General features: G+C 45.1%; 3 protein-coding genes across 4 annotated transcripts; all 3 read left to right on the forward strand.

The window, feature by feature from the left end:
- The first annotated feature begins 3,975 nt into the window (after positions 1 to 3,975).
- LOC125515318 (casein kinase 1-like protein 10) lies at positions 3,976 to 8,092 on the forward strand. Of its 2 annotated transcripts, XM_048680769.2 has the most exons (14): positions 3,979 to 4,448; positions 4,554 to 4,594; positions 4,806 to 4,875; positions 4,988 to 5,136; positions 5,230 to 5,325; positions 5,864 to 5,934; positions 6,052 to 6,113; positions 6,193 to 6,256; positions 6,375 to 6,459; positions 6,543 to 6,669; positions 6,747 to 6,820; positions 6,902 to 6,962; positions 7,052 to 7,152; positions 7,268 to 8,092. In XM_048680769.2, exons 1-14 carry the CDS (start codon positions 4,373 to 4,375, stop codon positions 7,610 to 7,612), a joined length of 1,422 nt encoding a protein of 473 aa, XP_048536726.1. In that variant the 5' UTR covers positions 3,979 to 4,372; the 3' UTR covers positions 7,613 to 8,092. The 2 variants fall into 2 exon arrangements, with proteins under 2 accessions (XP_048536725.1, XP_048536726.1); XM_048680768.2 differs by having other exon boundaries at positions 3,976 to 4,448; positions 4,988 to 5,325.
- Positions 8,093 to 8,631: 539 nt separating this feature from the next.
- Positions 8,632 to 13,285, forward strand: LOC125515319 (endoribonuclease). Its single transcript, XM_048680770.2, has 12 exons — positions 8,632 to 8,827; positions 8,905 to 8,976; positions 9,079 to 9,158; positions 9,257 to 9,482; positions 9,588 to 9,620; positions 9,728 to 9,810; positions 10,491 to 10,563; positions 10,759 to 11,092; positions 11,250 to 11,581; positions 11,744 to 12,063; positions 12,180 to 12,543; positions 12,629 to 13,285. Exons 1-12 carry the CDS (start codon positions 8,750 to 8,752, stop codon positions 12,839 to 12,841), a joined length of 2,208 nt encoding a protein of 735 aa, XP_048536727.2. The 5' UTR covers positions 8,632 to 8,749; the 3' UTR covers positions 12,842 to 13,285.
- Positions 13,286 to 14,155: 870 nt separating this feature from the next.
- LOC125515320 (rab GTPase-activating protein 22) lies at positions 14,156 to 18,605 on the forward strand. The gene is made up of 11 exons (XM_048680772.2): positions 14,156 to 14,550; positions 14,911 to 15,006; positions 15,547 to 15,650; positions 16,120 to 16,316; positions 16,434 to 16,556; positions 16,718 to 16,806; positions 17,322 to 17,427; positions 17,571 to 17,668; positions 17,893 to 18,132; positions 18,241 to 18,324; positions 18,404 to 18,605. Exons 1-11 carry the CDS (start codon positions 14,437 to 14,439, stop codon positions 18,416 to 18,418), a joined length of 1,266 nt encoding a protein of 421 aa, XP_048536729.1. The 5' UTR covers positions 14,156 to 14,436; the 3' UTR covers positions 18,419 to 18,605.
- Positions 18,606 to 19,020: the final 415 nt, after the last annotated feature.

Raw genomic sequence — 19,020 nt, forward strand, 5'->3', positions numbered from 1 at the left:
ACCGGATGTACATTCAGGCCGTCGAGGAAGCCAAGAGAACAAAAACGTATGCTCCTCTTTGCGTCGCTAGCGTGCACTACAACGCTCTCCCGCGTCGTCGATCCCGTCGCAGTCCATGCAAGTAACAGTAACAAAATCGCCACGGCATCTCCGTCAAAACCCAACACGAGGAGAACATGCGTGACGGGAACGAGGATCCGGCCGTGGATGCCAAGTTGCCAAACCCTCACGAGCAAAACATGGGCGAATTGAGCCCGGGGTCTCGTCAAGAAGACCAAGAAGGAGGCAAGAAGACTAGGGTTAATAATTAATCAATCGGCGTGCACGACGAAGTTACCGCCGCGTTCCGTCGCCGCGCGCACGGCGCTCGGCCACGCCACGCGACGTCAACGGCCGGCCACCGCCCTCCCAGTCCCAGGCCGGGCCGTCCGTCCATCCGTTCCCTGGAAGCCCTGAGATCGGCGTCGTCACCGGCCGGACGCGGGCGGCGCAGGCTGGCCATGCGTCCGTCCGACGTCTATGTCATAGTCGTTTGTCCGCCGTGAAGAGCATCGATTAATGGCCACCGTCGCGTTCCGCATTTGTTTCCCACCTACATGCGTCAAATCCCCTCCCCCGTCTCAACACACACACCCTTTCGTAGGTGTCACCACACACCCTCTCCCCTCATCCCCATCGCCGGACCGCCTTCTGTCATCTATTCCCCATCCCCGTCGCCTGCACAATCACCCCAATCTATCATGTCGGTGCGGCCGCACCCTCCATGCAAACCTGTTGTTGTCAAGACCGAAGAGGACCACACCAAGAGAGAATTAATGGAAGAGCGCGTGGGAATTCTTGGAGGCTGAATCAGCCGTCAGCCGCTCTCAAGTACTTCCACCGCATCTCGATGGTCGCCCCCACGGAAATGGAAGCCGTGCTCACACCGGTCTTCAAGGATGTGGCCTTGCCCCGCATCCGAGACACACCTGCATTCACCGAATGCATGGCCATAGAAAGTTGGCGCAGCTGAAGCCTTCCCCCGCCTACGAGGTTACTTCCAAGAGAAAGAAGAGCCCGTAGTTCAAGGAATCAACGTGAGTCTCTTTATGGTTGTTCATCTCCTGGTTGTTTCTTTGAATCCATTTTGTAAATCCTAGGGTAAACCAGTGATGAAATTTGGTACCAAAAACCTTCCATGCCGAGGAATGAAATTGAACTGATGTCCGAATCACAAGTGGGACGCACATGAAGGAACAGAAAATGAAGGCCACGTTACGACAAATATGTATTCGCGCACAACCACCGCAGCTTCCATATCCCCTATGGCGGCCGGCGGTAAGGCGGACCTGCTATAGATGCCCTTAGTTGTTAGGGTTTTGTCGGTGGACACTGTGGCTTTGGTAACAGTGGTGACTACAACGAATGTGTGTGCTCCAACCCCCCCCCCCCCTTGATGTTTCAAAAGAAAGGCCGCCGAGGTTGTAGCAACATTGTTGAAGTGAGCTTTGGTTCTCAGGTCAAGGGTGACTGTGTTCCTCTAGTCCATGGGTTGACAGAGACAAGGGCTAAAGGGCTCACCGTTGAACCTATCACCGCCTTCTCCTCTATGTCACGGACCCTTCCAGATCCACTCCGCTGGCGATTGTTGACGGAGTTTGGTGTCTTTCGTGGAATATTACCGCCATATTTCGATGGTGCCATTTTCCGGCGTGCCGACAACATGCGCGAGAGGAAGAATGTGGATGATTTTCAGTTATCATAATGATTTTTTGTTTTTTCAGAAGACTTTTTCATAATGCTTCGCTGTCTAGCTTGAGCCCTAATTCTTTGGGAGAAAGATAGGACATTTTCTCTCGCATCCGCACCGCACAATTTGCTAGGGGGGAGAATATATTCAGCCTGTACGCAACGCGAGTGCAAATCGTAGACGCCTAATTAAAAAGCCAAAAACAAGCTCGGCAAGATCAGTACGCGGTTCTTTAGCATATCACATCACAAAATGTCAAGTCCAAACCCAATGTACATCCAGATCATCGAGGAAGGCAAGAGAACAACGTACACGCCGGCCGATCGTACTACGACGAGCGAGTAGCGTACACCACAATGCTCTCTCGCGTCGATGAATCGATCCCGTCGCAATCCATGCAAATATGCAGTAATAAACTCGCCACGATTTGCTCCAAAAAAAGGAAAAGAGAGAAAAAAACCCAGCACGAGGAGAACATGCGTGGTGGGAACGAGGTCCAGACCTCTCACGAGCAAAACATGGGCGAATTGATCCCTGGATCTCGTCAAGGAGAAGAAGACTTGATTAATCGATCGGCGTGCACGACGAAGTTACCGCCGCGTTGCGTCGCCGTGCGATGCGCCGCGGCCGGACCCGGCCACGCCACGCGACGTCAGCGGCCGGCCACCGCCCCTCCCATCCCAGGCCGGGCCGTCCGTCCGTTCCCGGAAGCCCCCCGGATCATCACGTCGTCGCCGGCTGGCCGTGCGCCCCTCCGTACAGTGCATCTGGCCGTGGGATTTTTCCGTTGGATGTAGGGTGGCGCGGTGAGCGCAGAACGTGTCGGGCGGTACCTAACCTGGCGGGCCCACCACGAGACGCCGTTCTATCCGGTAGGAAGGAAAGAAAGAAAGATACTCCTGCCCCACCGCCGCAGCAGCAGCTGCGCCCTAGCTACGTGCCGCTTAATTTTTCTTTAATTAATGCCCTATCTTTATTAGCCAAATGAAATGATCCGCCCCTTTAATTATCACCATCCACACCATTTTAGCCTGCTAACAATATACTTCCTCCCTCCCAAAATTCTTGTCTTAGATTTATACATACTACTAGTATATGATAACTAACCTTATTAAACAAAAAGATATATGCTAACTACTTTCTCCGTTTGGAATTATTTGTCTCGAAAATATCTAGAACTAGAATACGTCTAGATATATCCATTTCTGCGACAAGTAATTTTAAACGGATGAAGTATGCATTTGAACCAATTATCTGGATAACCTTTTTTTCCGGCAAGAAGAGGGGGACACGCATCGCGCAAAAGCAGCTTAATGCTTCTTGTGCTAACAAGGCACGCTGACCACGCTTTTAGACGCGAAACCGCGTGTTTGTGTTTGTGTTTGTGTTTGTGATGCTAACAACAACAACAACAACCGTTCGGGTCACGTGGTGGAAAGGCGTTGATTTCTTCATGCTGGGGCGAAACGAAAAGGCCGGTCGGGAGCCGGTAAAAAGGCCGTGTCGGAGTGACACGAGTGCTGCTGCCGTGGTGGTCGTCGTGCTGCTGGTGGTGGGCACCGGAACGAAAAAGGATTCCGCCCGACTGACCGCTTTCACAGCAGGTACTCCCTCCCATTTTATTTATTCTGCATATTAGAGTTGATTAAAGTCAAACTTCGTAAAGTTTAACCAAGTTTATAGGAAACAATATAGACATTTATCATAATAAATCTATACGATGTGAAAGTACATTTAATAATAAATCCAATGTTGTTGATTTGTTATTGTATATCTTAATATTTTTGTATATGAACTTGGTCAAAGTTTGTAAAGCTTGACTTTGACCGAAGCTAATATGCGAACTAAATAAAAACGTAGGGAGTACTAGCATCAAGCAAAACACTTTGACTTATCCGGACAAAATCACCGGCCTAATACCTAGAGATAACTAAACCCATTCAATTCAATTCAAACAAAAACAGTATATTACCTAGAAATAAAAGGATTTTATTTGCTCCCAAAAAGAATGATTTTTTCTGCAGTCAGTGGCTAGCAACGGAAGGAAACCAGAAACGGGCTGTGTCTGGCTGGCTGGCCGTTGGTTAGTAGTACGTACTACTACTTACCAGTAATCGCAATCAGTCGGTGAGTTTTGTGCGTGTAACCGGTCCGCCCCTCTATTTACTAATCATCCACCCATCCATCCCCCATCCCACGCCTCCACCTTTCCCCCACACCCTCCCTCGCTGGTCGCCGTCTTCGCCTTCGCCTTGCTCTCTCCCCCACCCCCACCCCCCTACCCTCCGTCCGCCGCCCCGCCCCTCCTTCCACCGCCGGCCGGAGGAACCTAGGCTGCTTGCTGCCTCGTCCGGAGAAGCCCTTTTTGCGCCCGGATCTCCTCGCCCCCCGCGCGCATACCCAACCCGCCGCCCCGCTCGCTTCGATTTGTTTCGTTTATTCGATTCTTGCTTCCCGTTCTGTACATATCTGCTCGGTCGGCGCCCGGATTTCTCGGCGGCGTGTCTGGATCTGGGCTGTCGGACGAAATCCCGGCTCGATTCGCTCCCGGGCGCCGCCGCGGCGGGTTTGGATCTCGCGGGGTTACGAGAGGGGGGAGAGAAGGTCGTTGATTCGTCGGGAGGCAGGCAGCGGTAACCGGAGATGGATCACATCGTCGGCGGCAAGTTCAAGCTCGGCAAGAAGATCGGGAGCGGATCCTTCGGGGAGCTCTTCCTCGGTCAGCTCGCCGCCCCTCTCCAATATTCCTCTTCTTTTATCCTCCTTGCTTCTGCTTCTGGGATGTGAAGCAAGGTGCTGACTTTGCCGCTCGTCTTGCTTGCAGCTGTGAATGTGCAGACCGGAGAGGAGGTCGCCGTCAAACTGGTACTGGGTTCCGTCCTACTATGTCCTAAGAGTTTTGGTTAAGTTGATTCAGGTTGAGAAGAGTCATATTGTTTGCTGCTTGTGCTAAAAGATGATCATAAGATGCACGCTCTAGTGAAATGCTTGTGTTGCTGTACCTATTCAGTTTAGCTAGTGGAAAATATTTTAGCCGCTGGGGTTGCTGAGACGCTGCTTTGTGGTCCTTCTTCAGGAAAATGTCAAGACCAAGCACCCGCAGCTCCATTACGAGTCCAAGCTCTACATGCTTCTCCAAGGAGGAAGTAAGTCTATGGTCATTGACCTTTCTTTGATCATGTCTATCAATGTAGTTGGATTGGTTGGTGGTGGCGAAATTGAGCTGAGATGTTTATTTGTTCTCGCTTAACTTAAAAGCTGGCATTCCGCACCTCAAGTGGTTTGGTGTGGAGGGAGAGTATAATGTGATGGTGATTGATCTTCTCGGACCCAGCCTCGAGGACCTCTTCAACTACTGCAGTAGAAAGTTCTCGCTCAAGACCGTGCTCATGCTCGCTGATCAGATGGTGAGAACACCTCCGGTTCATTGTTATATCCCAGTTTTCAGTTTTATACAGATTTCTGGTGTTAACCGCATTCCCTTTCGCCAAACATTCCAGATTAATCGAGTTGAGTACATGCATCAAAAGGGATTTCTTCATCGTGACATAAAACCTGATAATTTCCTTATGGGCCTCGGAAGGAAAGCCAATCAGGTTTGCACTTATATATCCGCACTCTGCTAATTTAATTAGACTCTTGTACTCCAGATACTCCAGACTACCATCTTGTTTAAAAGCAAAATATTGTTTATGCATTCTGCCAGTTAACCACATAGCTTATTGTGTAGTGTGTTGATGTTATTAATTGTGGAGTGTTGGGTTTGCGGTTTGCATTCTTGAAGAAGGTCCAACAATGATGCTGTAGTAGAGAAACATGGTTTGAATGCTAAATTACTGCCCCAGTAGTCCAATATCTGATGAAGTAGTTAATTGCTATCATTGGTCGTGTTAACATGCTTGTAATGATGTTGCTGCTTCTGAGGTAACAAGGACATGGTTAATGACCAAGAGTGGATGACATAGATGGTCCATTGATACAGGCTGTCAGATTGTTAGTTACAGAGAATGTCCATTGGTATAGGCAATCGGTTATGCAACTAACTAAGGCCATAAGCTAGCAAGGTTTTTTGATAAAGCTCATGTTTTATCTCTGAATCCAACTAATTTTGTATATTGTTGACATTCATGCCAGGTATATATAATAGATTATGGACTTGCAAAGAAATTCAGAGACCTCCAGACTCATAAGCACATCCCCTACAGGTTAGCTTAAACTACTTGTACTGCTGCAAAATATAAATGATGTTACAGGGGCATTGTCAACAACTAAATGTACTTTCCTTGTATTGATTATGATGCCATGTTCACTTCAATGTGCAGGGAGAACAAGAATCTCACTGGAACTGCACGCTATGCTAGTGTCAATACTCACCTTGGCGTTGGTGAGTTTGCTGTGCTTTCTGAATGATGAAATGAGTAGCTAATTTAAGTTTTGTCTAACATAAGTCCCTTCTGATGCAGAGCAAAGCAGGAGAGATGATTTAGAATCACTTGGTTATGTACTTATGTACTTCCTCAGAGGCAGGTTAGTGTGTCATATCTATCATTCCATACATGTTGTTTTCTTCCAACGTTTTGCACCAATGATGTCTTTACGTTTCTCTAAATAATGCTAACTTCATCCATCTTTCTACATTCAACAGTCTGCCATGGCAGGGCTTGAAAGCGGGCACTAAGAAGCAGAAATATGACAAAATTAGTGAGAAGAAGATGCTTACTCCAGTGGAGGTAATTCATGTTTGGGAACTTAATGCATCCCTTTTTTTAGTAACCTCAGTAAACTGACACTTGCATATTATGATTTGTGCCAGGTACTCTGCAAGTCTTACCCTTCAGAATTCATTTCTTACTTCCACTACTGTCGATCATTGCGGTTTGAAGACAAGCCAGATTATTCTTACCTAAAGAGACTATTCCGTGATCTCTTCATCCGGGAAGGTGTGTATTTGGACTAACTTTACCTTGTTCTCATGAATTTCTGCCTGTACCCATTTCTAACTGCATTATTTCTGCAGGATACCAATTCGATTATGTGTTTGACTGGACCATTTTGAAATATCCCCAGATAGGCTCGAATCCAAGGATGAGGGTATGTAGTCTTTGGTTGTAATAATTGGGTACACTGTCTTGTCATGAAGATTGTTAACTTTGTTCACAATTCTTGGTTCAGCCAAGTGAAAGAGTCAGTGGAGCTGCTGGACCTTCTATCGAGAAGATAGAGAAGGCCCCAGGTTTGTTCTTGTGCTCATGAAAATTGTTGTAATGAAACTATGATACAAACCATGCAATCATGACAGCCTAGAAGCATCTTGTGTCACAGGCGAAGCATCTGCTCGGAGGAATCCCAGTGCTTCTCTGAATCAGAGTGACAACCACGCAACCCGACCACGGGAAACTGTATCGATGTCATTAAAGGAGATTGTAAGTCCAACTCCCTGTTCCAGAATAGAAGAGATATAAACTTTGCTTCGCCGCATGTAGTGGACCTTCTATGTGTGCCATGAACTTGACAACCATGAATGTCTCATTTCTGCAGATGCATAGCACAGACCGGTCCGGCGAAAGGACTGTGGAGAGGACCACGGAGAGACCCCGTACATCCTCTCGTACAGGCAGTGCGTCCAGGAGAGCAGTTGCATCAAGCAGCAGGCCAGGCTCATCCATGGAACCGAGCGAGCAGCAGTACAGCCGAACGAGCAGGTTGTTCTCCAGCAGCAATAACGGCGGCAGCCGCCCGTCCAGCACCCAGAGAGTCAATCCTGGAGTGAGCGAGTCGAGGGCCACATCCCTCTCACGGGCAGCGGTCGCAAGAGGGTCGCGCGACGAGCCCCTCCACCGCAGCCTCGAGCTCCTGTCCCTCGGCACCGGCAAGAGGAAATAACAGGAAGGGGGGCAAGGGAACCCGAACCCGAGAACGAACGATGGAACAAGGAAACGACGCTGTTTGCGACTCTGTAAATGACAGGATACCACCACCCTATTCGTCAACAGTCCGCCTGGAGCATCCCATAATTCCATGGTGCTCCAGCCTGTTGGTAGTATCACCACCACCATCATTGTTTGATAGATAGCAATAATTTGCTGCTGCTGCTGCTGCTGTTGGTTGTTGTTGTCGTCTTCGTCGTCGGCGTGTGCGCGTTAGGGCCAAGTCCTAGCTTCGTGGTGATTAATTTAGAGGTGGTCAAGATTCAACATATTTATGTTTCTTTATTACCTTCCCGCTGGGACTTGGCAAACTTTTTTCTGAGACTTTGTTGTATTTTCTCTTCCCGTTTGTTGCTACCTCTGGATCTGCTTGTTCAGCAACAGAAAGTTGATGAAAGTAACTTCCAGTATGAAAATTCCAGTCTCCTTGATTATAGATATTCTTGCATTGCAGCATCGTGACGTATATGGATTGTGATTGTATAAGATTTTTAAAAAACTGTGATTGTACAAGAAATGGCCATTTTTGGAAGAGAAATTATGTAAATTTCATAAAAAATGCTCAATTCCTGCCGCTGTTACCAGTAAAACAGAAATGATTTTTTTGGCCGTTAGAACAGAAGAATAATGATTTTTTACCATTAAATAAAAACACTTGCATCGTTCAAAAATATTTATACAGCTAAATACTTCCTCCGTTTCAAATTACTCGTCGCAAAAAATGGATATATCTAGAACTAAAATACATTTAGATATATTCATACCTGCGATAAGTAATTTGGAACGGAGGGGGAACGGAGGGAGAACGTTCTAAAAACTTTGACATGAAAATTACATTTTAAAAGTTGATTCCTTGTTCGCAAGAAAGTCCACGGAAGTAAAGTAACACGGTTCCTGTTTCCACGCCAGTCACTGGCAGGTGGGACCGGCGTGTCAGCCATCCCCGTCGTTTTCACTTTACCCCCAAAACGAAGTAAAAATCACGCCCGACCTCCAGCGCTCGAGGAGGATTGACGGAGTGACGACTCTCTGACTAACCCTAGCCTAGCCGCCTAGGGAGCGAGCGGGGAGGCGGCCGGAGCCGGAGCCGGAGATGGAGGTGGTGGCGCTGGTGAGCGGCGGCAAGGACAGCTGCTTCTCCATGATGCGGTGCCTCGACTACGGCCACAAGGCAGACCCCGACCCCCCGTCCAGTAATCTCGTCGGCGTTTCCGTCCTTGCTAAACCTCGCCGCTAATCTGCCCGCAGGTCGTCGCCCTGGCCAACCTCATCCCGCTCGACGACGCCGTCGACGAGCTCGACAGCTACATGTACCAGACCGTACGGCCCGCCCTCCCCGCTCCCACGCCACATTTTTCTTCCGCTATGCGCCGTGTAATTTATTTGCTGATTGCTGTGTGGCTGTGGCGTTTGGGGATCTAGGTCGGGCACCAGATCGTGGTCTGCTACGCCAAATGCATGGGGCTGCCCCTGTTCCGCCGCCGCATCAGCGGATCCACAAGGCAATATATCTGTCTGTCCTCAGCTTTTGTTCCCCTCCGAATGTTATAGGCTGTGCCTGCTCTTTTCACCGATGAATTCCGGCTATTGTTGTGTGCAGGGATCATGCTCTTAAATACAGCGTTACCGCGGGAGACGAGGTGGAGGACATGTTTGCCCTGCTGAGCGAGGTGAAGCGGCGAATTCCGTCCATTGGCGCCGTGTCTTCGGGCGCCATCGCCTCCGATTACCAGAGGCTCCGGGTCGAGAGCGTCTGCTCGAGGCTGGGCCTGGTCTCGCTCGCCTACATGTGGAGGCAGGATCAGACTCTGCTTCTTGAAGAAATGGTAAAATTGAACTTCAGTTTGTCTTTTATCTTTGGCAGATTGTCTGGCTTGGCAGAAACTGCACGCTAATGTTGTCAGCTTTTGTTTTGGTCTTAATCCCTGCAGATAAGAAGGGGCATTGTGGCTATAACTGTCAAGGTATACAGTGTACTCATGTTTATGTTTTGTAGATTTTCTCTAATTTACTTGCGTCATTGCACTTTATCTCTTTGGAATATAAGTGGTTGGTCCGTTGGGATTTATAGGTTGCTGCAATGGGGCTGAAACCTTCTGCCCACTTGGGTAAAGAACTGGCTGAACTTAAGGGCCATCTGCTCCAAATGAATGAGTATGTTTCTAACTCCCTTCTGTCTAGACCTTTTGCTCTTTGGAAATAGTGGCCTCTTGTCCCTTATGAAAGGTTTGCGTTTGAATGAGTGAAGGCATTAACTTCATGTGTAGGGATATTAATTAGTGGGTCTGGTTTCTATATATACACGGCAATTGCAGTGTTTGGAGAGGAATGCTAGTTTTTGCGTCTTATTGTTCTCGAAAAGTAGCTGGCTAGTACTCCCTCCGTTACAAATATAAGATGTTTTGGATATTTGAATATGGACTACATACAGACTGAAATGAGTGAACAAACACACTAAAACGTGTCTATAGACATCTGGTTCACAAAAAAGATAGAACATCTTATATTTGTGAACGAAGTGAGTAAAACTCAGTTTGTGTTGCTCTTGGTTGTATGATGGATTGACTGTGAACAGTACTTCCACCATTAGGTCTTATATTTGGTGTGCATTTACTGATTGTTGGTGAGCTGGCTACTAATGTCCTGTTGGTTCCTGGAAGCAAAATCTGTTTTGTTTCTCAGGAATAGAAATGGGAGTCTTCTGTAATGAAAAAAATGTGCCACAGTTTGTCCCTCTCTGCGTGTCTTATTCTCATTGATCTCTGTGTAAATGCTGGTCTTTTGCTTGCATATATTTTCATCTTGTAATTTATCTTCTTTGTTTATCCTATTAGGAGTTTTGGAATCAATGTCTGTGGTGAAGGTGGAGAGTACGAAACACTAACTCTTGACTGCCCTCTATTTCGTGTAAGTTTGAAGAGCTGACTAAATGCCACTTGTTTTAGAATGTTAGGTAGACTGTAACCATCACCATGTTCCATGCCGTGTTGGCACTGTCTATTCTAACATGTCATCAGATGGCTGTTGAGCATAGTAATGTTTTTTCTACCAGCAACCAATAACTGTTGAGTTTTCTGTACTATAATATGCCTACGTTTGCAGAATGCAAGGATTGTCCTTGATGATTTTGAAGTGATACTCCACTCTGCTGATTCCATTGCTTCAGTTGGAATTCTTCATCCGCTGGCATTTCATGTTGAGCCCAAGCCAGGTTCATCTAGCAGCATTGGGGATGGCGCCATTGCTGAAGAGAATTCTAGTTGCTTGTATGAAATAAATTTAGCTATTGCACACACTGATGCGGAAAACAAACAGACCTTGAATCCAACACCAACCTCTGATGCTTACCCAGATACAAATGTATGCATTTCAAAGACAGGGAAGACTTTGTTTTCCATTGGTTGTTGGATAGAAGAACCCTCTAGTGCTTCCCAAGGTGGATACCCCTGTGCTACTTATTTCCATGTTATTGAACTATTCATAATTCTCTGCCTGGTAGGAGTACCTTATGTTCTCTTTTTTTGTGGGGTACCTTATGTTCTATTTCATCTTGCTTTGTTGGACACTCACTTACAATTCCATTACGCCAATAGGCATGAAGGCAGATCTAGTCAAAGTTTTGAGCAGAATCGAGAATTGGCTCAAGGACGGAGGGTTAGGTTGGGCAAATGTTGTATATGTTCACCTCTACATTTCAAGCATGAAGGAATTTGGATTGGCCAATGAAGTTTATGTCAGCTTCATCACAGAAAAGAAATGTCACCTTGGTGTTCCTTCGCGCAGTACAATTGAATTACCACTTGTTCAGGCTGGTTTGGGCCATGCATATGTGGAGGTTCTAGTTGCAAATGATCTGGTCAAAAGAGTTCTGCACGTACAAAGCATCTCATGCTGGGCTCCTAGTTGCATTGGACCTTATAGCCAGGTAAAAGAACACTCCATGATAATGCCATGAATTCATACTAAAAGCTGTCTGCAGACTAGTTGCTGCCTGCAGGCGCAGACTAGTTGCCGGTATATTCAGTTAGCACTGAGTGTTCGCATATGATGACTCTGGGACATGAAATTTCTTTCTAATGTCTTTCAGGCAACACTTTATGGAGAGATTCTCTATATGGCCGGTCAGCTCGGGCTTGACCCCCCTACAATGAAGCTCTGTCCTGGTGGCGCAACAGCTCAACTGGAACTAGCACTGCGAAATAGTGAAGCTGTGGCTAATGCCTTCAAGAGCTCTATCTTCTCTTCAGCAATACACTTTCTGGTGTACTGCTCTGCCCACCTGACATCCACTGAGAAGGAAGCAGTTGAACAAAAGCTGCAGAATTCATATATTGCTCATCTGGATTCCGCAAGAAGTGGATCATATCCTACTATTCTATATGTACTAGCACCGGATCTTCCAAAAGGGTAAGCATATTTTTCTTCTATCTTTTTTATCAGCAAGAAAACCCGTGTCATCTGGATAAACATATTTGGTGATGCCATGCTGAACTTTATAAGAAATATTTGTTCCATTCTTTCAGAGCATGTGTGGAGATAAAACCAACGTTGTATGTCCCCACTGATGACTACGACGGCGATGACGATGATGGAGATATTACCAAAGAGCTGGAGGCCGGAGGGTCAAAGCCATCATCAAGCAAAGTCCCGAGTGAGTGGAGCGCACAATACTCTGGCTTGCATGACTCATGCTGCCTGATCAACGCGGTTGCTGGGAAGATTTGCTCTGCTTTGGTTTCAGTCACGAATGACATCGCATCAAAGATCTGTTCCAGCACCGAACAACTACACCCCTCAAAGGAGCATTTGAAAGCCATAGCTAGGTTTTGTGCTTTCCAGCTCGCAAAGACCCTGACAGACACTGGCTTCACCTGGGACGACGTAACGGTAAGTCCCTGTCCTGTCGTTCCTTTTCATGACCGCACCGGTCCCGCCTCCTAATCAGCATTACTGAATTCATTTATACCTGCAGATGCTGAGGTTCTACTATTTGGTGAAGCACGCGGCGGCAGCGGACGCGATGTCCCGTGCATTCTCTGAGGCCTTCACCGAGCTCGGAGGAGCCGATGGTTCATTGAGAACCGCCGGGGCGCCCGTCTTCAACCTCATCCCGGTCTCGGGGTCCGGCCGCTCCGCGTCGATGGATGATGTTATTACGTGCGAGCTACTAGCTTCCAAGGCTTAAGCCAAGAAGAACCTTGGCCTGAACTTGTTCGCTTCCAAAGCTTAAGTCAAGAACCTGGCCTGTAGTGCACTGTCTGCACATGCAGCTTGGTGCCAGGTGGTTGCATCTTCCGTTGAAACATTGGAGGCAAGCAGTAGTAGGATGGGATTCTCTGCCAAGGGAGCCGGCGCTGCAGCAAGCTGGACAGCAGATAATCAGGTGCCTTGCTGTTGGCGGCAGCTTTCTCTCCGTGAAGTGATTTTTGGGTTTTTATTATTGATGATGATTATATCAATATGGTACTCCCTACTATACTACCACAAAGTACATCGTATCTGGTTGGCCTGTGGCTGTAGCTTTGTAACGACATTGGTTGGCTGGCTCAGTTAGTGGCATGGGTGTTCGTCGTGTCAACCAAGCACGCACGGCTTATTATATTCCCAAGATATATTTTTAAAAGGAAAATTGTTGCAAAATCTGGAGCGCCTACCATTCCAAGGCAAACCTCTTATTTTATTTTATTTTGAAAGGGAGAAGGCAAACCTTTTGATATCATCATAATAAATATAACAAGTAACAAGTAATGTATCCTCTGCCCAAAAAATTATATAATTAGGCCCAGCCAACGGAAAGGAAATCTTCAGATAGCGATCGAAGCCTATAGTTTATGAAGATGGTCAACAACGATCCTAGCCGCAAAAAACAAATCATCAACCAGCCGATACAGAATGCGACGAATGCGCAAGAACAGTTATTGAGTATAAGAATAATATAAATACTCCCTCTGTTCCTAAATACTCTGTATTTGTCTTTTTAGAGATTTCAAATGGACTACCACATACGGATGTGTATAGACATATTTTAGAGTGTAGATTCACTCATTTCACTTCGTATGTACTAGTCACTTGTTGAAATCTCTAGAAAGAGAAATATTTAGGAACGGATGAAGGAAGTATATAGGAAGAATAAATTGTGTTAGTAATCAATTTCCCCTCAAAGAAGAAATAAATACTACTCCCTCCGTTCATTTTTATAAGTCATTTCAGACAACTGAAAAATAGGCTATTTTGCACATTGTCTGAAATGTCTTTAAGGCCTTATAAAAGTGAACAGAGGGAGTACAAGAATTTCTATAGACTGGACTTGACCAATTCCAGCTGGAAACTTGTCGACACGCCTTGATTAATTAAAAATAATAATTAAAAATCAGCTTGATTAATTAAAAATAATAATTAAAAAGCAGCTGTGCTTGACGTTGTAATAATGATAATAATATTAATAAAGAAAAAGAAAAAAGGCACCCAGCAGCTGTGTGCCGTGCTTCTTGTCTCCCCTCGCTCTCGCTCGCTCCTCCTTCCTCTCTCTCTCTCCCCACTCCCGACCCGGCCAAATTTAGCCGTTACACCACCTCTGACCTCTCTCCCTCTCGTCACACAGATCGACCGATCGAGGAGCATCTCGATCCTTATCCGCCCGGCGATCTTCATCCGCCGTCCCGCCCCGCCCCGGCCAGCCGCAGGCGATCGATCGATCCTCGGCCCCGCCCGCCGGTCGCCGGCGTCCCGGTCGATCTGTCTGTCTCCGATCTGGTCGATTGTTAAGGGAGATCAGGCAAGATGATGTTCTTGGCGTGCTGCTACAACGACCCGGACATGCTCATCGATCCGGAGACCATCTACCCCACCCGCCCCGACTGCACCGACGCCCCCAAGTCCCGCTTCAAGCCCATGGCAAGCACGCACGCGATCCCCCCTCTGCCTTTTTCCTCTGCATATATCATCTCTTCTCTGCATTACGAGTTATCATCCCCGTCTAGATGCCTATGTTCAGATAGGTAGAATCAGAGCAGAACACAAGCATGAGGCTCTCTGCCGCTTATATATGGATCCCCTGTATCCATGTGCAAATTCAGAGTCTCATAGGCTGCCGCTTTTGATGCAGAGCTAGCCTCTTTTTTTTTTCTCCTTTGCTCAGAAGCTGATTGCATGCAGAGATCAATGACTGTATTGTATTGTATATTGTATTGATCGTCGAGCGCATTGGTTTATTGACTGATTGTGCTGTTGTTGTTGTTTTTTGTCCTCTGGCAGCCTCGCCGCACGCTGAGTCCGAGGAGATGGAAGCTGCTGTTCAACGAGGAGGGCTGCCTCGATGCCGCTGGAATGATCATGAGAGTGCAGCGTGGGGTGAGCTACATATATATACATCTTTCTTTATCCAGATTCATCACAAGCAGCGCGATGAGCTCAGTCGCATATTGTATCGATCTCACACCCCGGGCAGGACAGGGTAAATGTTATGTATCATGTTCATGTGTAACAACACCCGCAGTCAAACTCGCATTCAGGACTAGTTGACAGCTTGTATTGCTCTTTGAAAAAGGGTCTGCACACTGCTACATACAGTCAATACTTATTCGCGAGAAATGAACTTATAGGAATTTGCACAGGGCATGTTTTGTTATTTTGGCTCCATCAGTTTGTTTTGTTTCTTCAACTGATACAAGATTCAGTGGGAGGACTCTGAATCATGTTTGTTAGCACAGACCTTTCACACTGTACTGTTTTTCTACCCTTTCAGCCTTGCAATTTTTCTTCTTAACAACCATGCATTTTCTTGTCAGTTGTTAGTATCCCTTGGGGCATATATACCGCATCTAAGCACATATTGTGACTCCTCAGTTTAACTGAACCAGGACCTTGTCTTTATTTTGGTTATGCCAACAGGGCGTCCACCCAAACATCAAAGGAGAAGTTTGGGAGTATTTGCTCGGTTGTTACGACCCTAAAAGCACTACCGAACAGAGGAATCAATTGCGACAACAGAGAAGGTTTTTTTTTAATCTCATCTGCATCTTACTTTTGTCTGTTCATTTCATTCCATTTTAATGTCATTAGAAGCAATACATAGTTTTTATCATCTTGCAAAGATTCTCACCAGCCACCTTCCTTTTCTTGATCCTTATTTTTGCAATAATGGCTACTTCAAACACATAGTATCATACATTCATACTTATGAGTAATTGAGAGTTTAAATTGCTCAAATAAATAGTTTAGAGATATTGGGTTCTCTAGAAGAGCTGAAGCAGTCCACAAAAAGGGGATACACATTCAAGCCATTGTATCTAGAGGTTTCATTTCAATTTGCTGAAAAACTGGACTAATGTAGTTCTGTCACATGTTATGCTGCACATAGCAATGCTATTTTTTTGCTTCAGGATGTTCACCATGCTTTTCAGAAAGTTATAAAGGCGACATATGAATGGGATGAGGATTATACTGATTTGAATATTTTCATAGGTTAGAATATGAGAAACTGAAAACAAAGTGCCGAGAAATGGACACGACTGTTGGTAGTGGAAGGGTAATCACTATGCCTGTCATAACAGAAGATGGCCAGCCTATCGAGGATCCTAACTCAACTGGAGAACAGCAAACCAATAATGGTCCGCTCACAAAAGAAGTCATTCAATGGAAACTTCTTCTGCACCAAATTGGTAAGCAGCAGTATTGCCTCTGTTTTCAGCATCCGTCACATGTAAAAAAAATTAGCAGTTTCCGTATGTTGTCTTCAAGTTTTTAAGTTTTCTGATTCTTCCACTGATCAATTGCAGGTCTTGATGTTAACCGAACTGACCGGACATTAGTGTATTACGAGAGCCAGGAGAATTTGGCACGGCTGTGGGACATTCTTACAGTGTACGCATGGGTGGACACTGACATTGGTTACTGTCAGGGTGAGTTGTTTAAGCAACGCATATCTTCTTTGTGTGGGTGCAGATCAATTATTTCTTAAACAAATGTGGATCAAGTATTAGTAAAAAGGGAAATTCTTAACAATGACAGTTTCCTAAATGCTATGTTGTGTATGCTTGTTAAATCCTTTATGCATGAGCAGGAATGAGTGATCTTTGTTCACCAATATCAATAATTTTGGAACATGAAGCAGATGCTTTTTGGTGCTTTGAACGGCTGATGCGCAGAGTGGTAAGCACCCCTATCCTTCTATCACCAATGAAACATTTGGATCGTTTACATTTTCAATTGTTTAGGAACTGCATTGCTTTCTGCTAACTTGCATCATAGTGGCAGCGCGAGATTTTAGATTATGTTTCTACAGATAACATTATAAAACTAAAAGGCTATAAGAGACAATGCATACAATTTAAAGTTAAAAGACAATGCATACAATTATTGTAAGATAATATATGCTTGTATAATTTGAGACCTACTCAGTCTGAACTCTGAATTTTAGCTAGCCAGTTTTGCTTTGCACAAGCATCTGTTGATTTCCCAAACCTTAAAGGGACAACGCGGATAAATGTAACTACTTGATGCTGGTATCGAAAGAAGACGCGAAAAAACTCTGAAGTTCTTGCCTGCGCTTTTTTACTTCTCTGAAGTAATAGGCTCTTCTGCTGCATGCCTGCATGTGGTATCTGACTTAATTCATGTTTCTGCATATGCTTAAAGCTTTAATATTTTACCTTCAAAATATGCAGCGTGAAAATTTCAAGAGTACTTCTACCTCAATTGGAGTTCGATCTCAGCTGACCACCTTGTCAACCATAATGAAAGCTGTTGACCCAAAGCTACATGAGCATTTAGGTAGAGTTTTTTTTGGAGCTAAATGTTCTTTATTTTATTTTATTTTCTTTATTAGACTGTTCAAGAAACGAATGCCTTTGCTTCATCAATTATTTAACAACGAGCTCCAATTTTTGTATTTCCTAATAAAAAAATGTATGCAGAAAATCTTGATGGAGGTGAATACTTATTTGCCTTTCGGATGCTGATGGTTATTTTTCGTAGAGAGTTCTCTTTTATAGACACGATGTACCTTTGGGAGGTAAGATTTCTTGATAATGCTAACTAACCTGTAGTGTGCTAGTTGCCTGTGCACTAGATTAATTTTCTTGACAACTCAATCTGGAGTGTCATCAAACATAATGATCATTGACATTTAGTTTTTAATCTAATTCCAATTTGTACTACATGGGGTATTGGTTTCTTAATGGAAGGCGTTCTGGCCACAATTGAAACTATATTTTCTTGATCTTCAAAATGTTGCAGCTCATGTGGTCTATGGAGTACAATCCAGGGTTTTTTTCAATGTTGGAGAGTAACACTGGACCACCAAATGCAAAAGATGAAAATACCCTAAAACAGTGTGGAAAGTTTGAAAGGAAAAAATTGCAGGCAGCCAAGCAAGACGATCAGATCCCTCTATCGGTCTTTGTTGTAGCTAGCGTCATAGAGGCTAGAAACAAGCGGTTACTGGGGGAGGCAAAAGGTCTCGATGATGTCGTCAAGGTCCTCTCTCTCCCTCTCTCTCTCCCCCCACGCACACACGCACACACACACACAATGTTGATCAGAACCGAAAGTTATGTTTTTTATGTTCCTGTCCCCTGAGAACAGATTTTGAATGAAATCACTGGAAGCCTGGATGCAAGAAAGGCATGTAGAGGGGCATTGACGATTCAGGAGAAGTACCTAACCACAGTGAGTTTCCTGTCGATACCTATACCATTATACGGTAAGGAGATGCAAATAAAATAATCTGTACTTTCCTGAACTGCAGGTAAAAGCATCATAGCGACATGTACAGGAAAGCATCCTTAGCAACAAGATTCGATTGGTCCTTTTTTTTTACTGGAGAAACAGTTGTATGGCAGAAAATTTTCCATTTTTGATGTGTATGTTCTGTAATTTTTTGACCCACTATGTAATTTGGTACTTGCACAAAAGGGAAATGAATACCAGTGGGATTGTTCAGGAATAAAGGTTGCATTTCTTGTAGAGTTAAATACCAGTAGGATTATTTGTTAGCAAAGTTTGCTAGTCCTCATAAATATACTTCAAACACTTCAAGTCTCAACTGTTGTTGCATACATCGAGATATGTAAAGATTTTCCTTTCAGAACTATATTCCTGGAGTTAAATTTTGTTTTGGTTCTTTAGCACAGTGAGTTTCCTGTCGATACCTATACCATTATACGGTAAGGAGATGCAAATAAAATAATCTGTACTTTCCTGAACTGCAGGTAAAAGCATCATAGCGACATGTACAGGAAAGCATCCTTAGCAACAAGATTCGATTGGTCCTTTTTTTTTACTGGAGAAACAGTTGTATGGCAGAAAATTTTCCATTTTTGATGTGTATGTTCTGTAATTTTTTGACCCACTATGTAATTTGGT

The sequence above is a fragment of the Triticum urartu genome, chromosome 6A (assembly GCF_056163025.1).
Source record: "Triticum urartu cultivar PI428250 chromosome 6A, HENAU_Tu73, whole genome shotgun sequence".
Lineage (NCBI taxonomy): Eukaryota > Viridiplantae > Streptophyta > Magnoliopsida > Poales > Poaceae > Triticum > Triticum urartu.

What these genes read in the sequence shown, in the direction of transcription:
- LOC125515318 (XM_048680768.2), top strand. Translation starts at nt 4,373, where the DNA reads ATGGATCACATCGTCGGCGGCAAGTTCAAGCTCGGCAAGAAGATCGGG. An exon ending in AGGAGGTCGCCGTCAAACTG is followed by an intron (nt 4,595 to 4,805) that starts GTACTGGGTTCC and finishes GTCCTTCTTCAG; the next exon opens with GAAAATGTCAAGACCAAGCA. An exon ending in TCGGAAGGAAAGCCAATCAG is followed by an intron (nt 5,326 to 5,863) that starts GTTTGCACTTAT and finishes CATTCATGCCAG; the next exon opens with GTATATATAATAGATTATGG.
- LOC125515319 (XM_048680770.2), top strand. Translation starts at nt 8,750, where the DNA reads ATGGAGGTGGTGGCGCTGGTGAGCGGCGGCAAGGACAGCTGCTTCTCC. An exon ending in TTGTGGCTATAACTGTCAAG is followed by an intron (nt 9,621 to 9,727) that starts GTATACAGTGTA and finishes TGGGATTTATAG; the next exon opens with GTTGCTGCAATGGGGCTGAA. An exon ending in TTGACTGCCCTCTATTTCGT is followed by an intron (nt 10,564 to 10,758) that starts GTAAGTTTGAAG and finishes CTACGTTTGCAG; the next exon opens with AATGCAAGGATTGTCCTTGA.
- LOC125515320 (XM_048680772.2), top strand. Translation starts at nt 14,437, where the DNA reads ATGATGTTCTTGGCGTGCTGCTACAACGACCCGGACATGCTCATCGAT. An exon ending in AACGGCTGATGCGCAGAGTG is followed by an intron (nt 16,807 to 17,321) that starts GTAAGCACCCCT and finishes CAAAATATGCAG; the next exon opens with CGTGAAAATTTCAAGAGTAC. An exon ending in GTCTCGATGATGTCGTCAAG is followed by an intron (nt 18,133 to 18,240) that starts GTCCTCTCTCTC and finishes CCCTGAGAACAG; the next exon opens with ATTTTGAATGAAATCACTGG.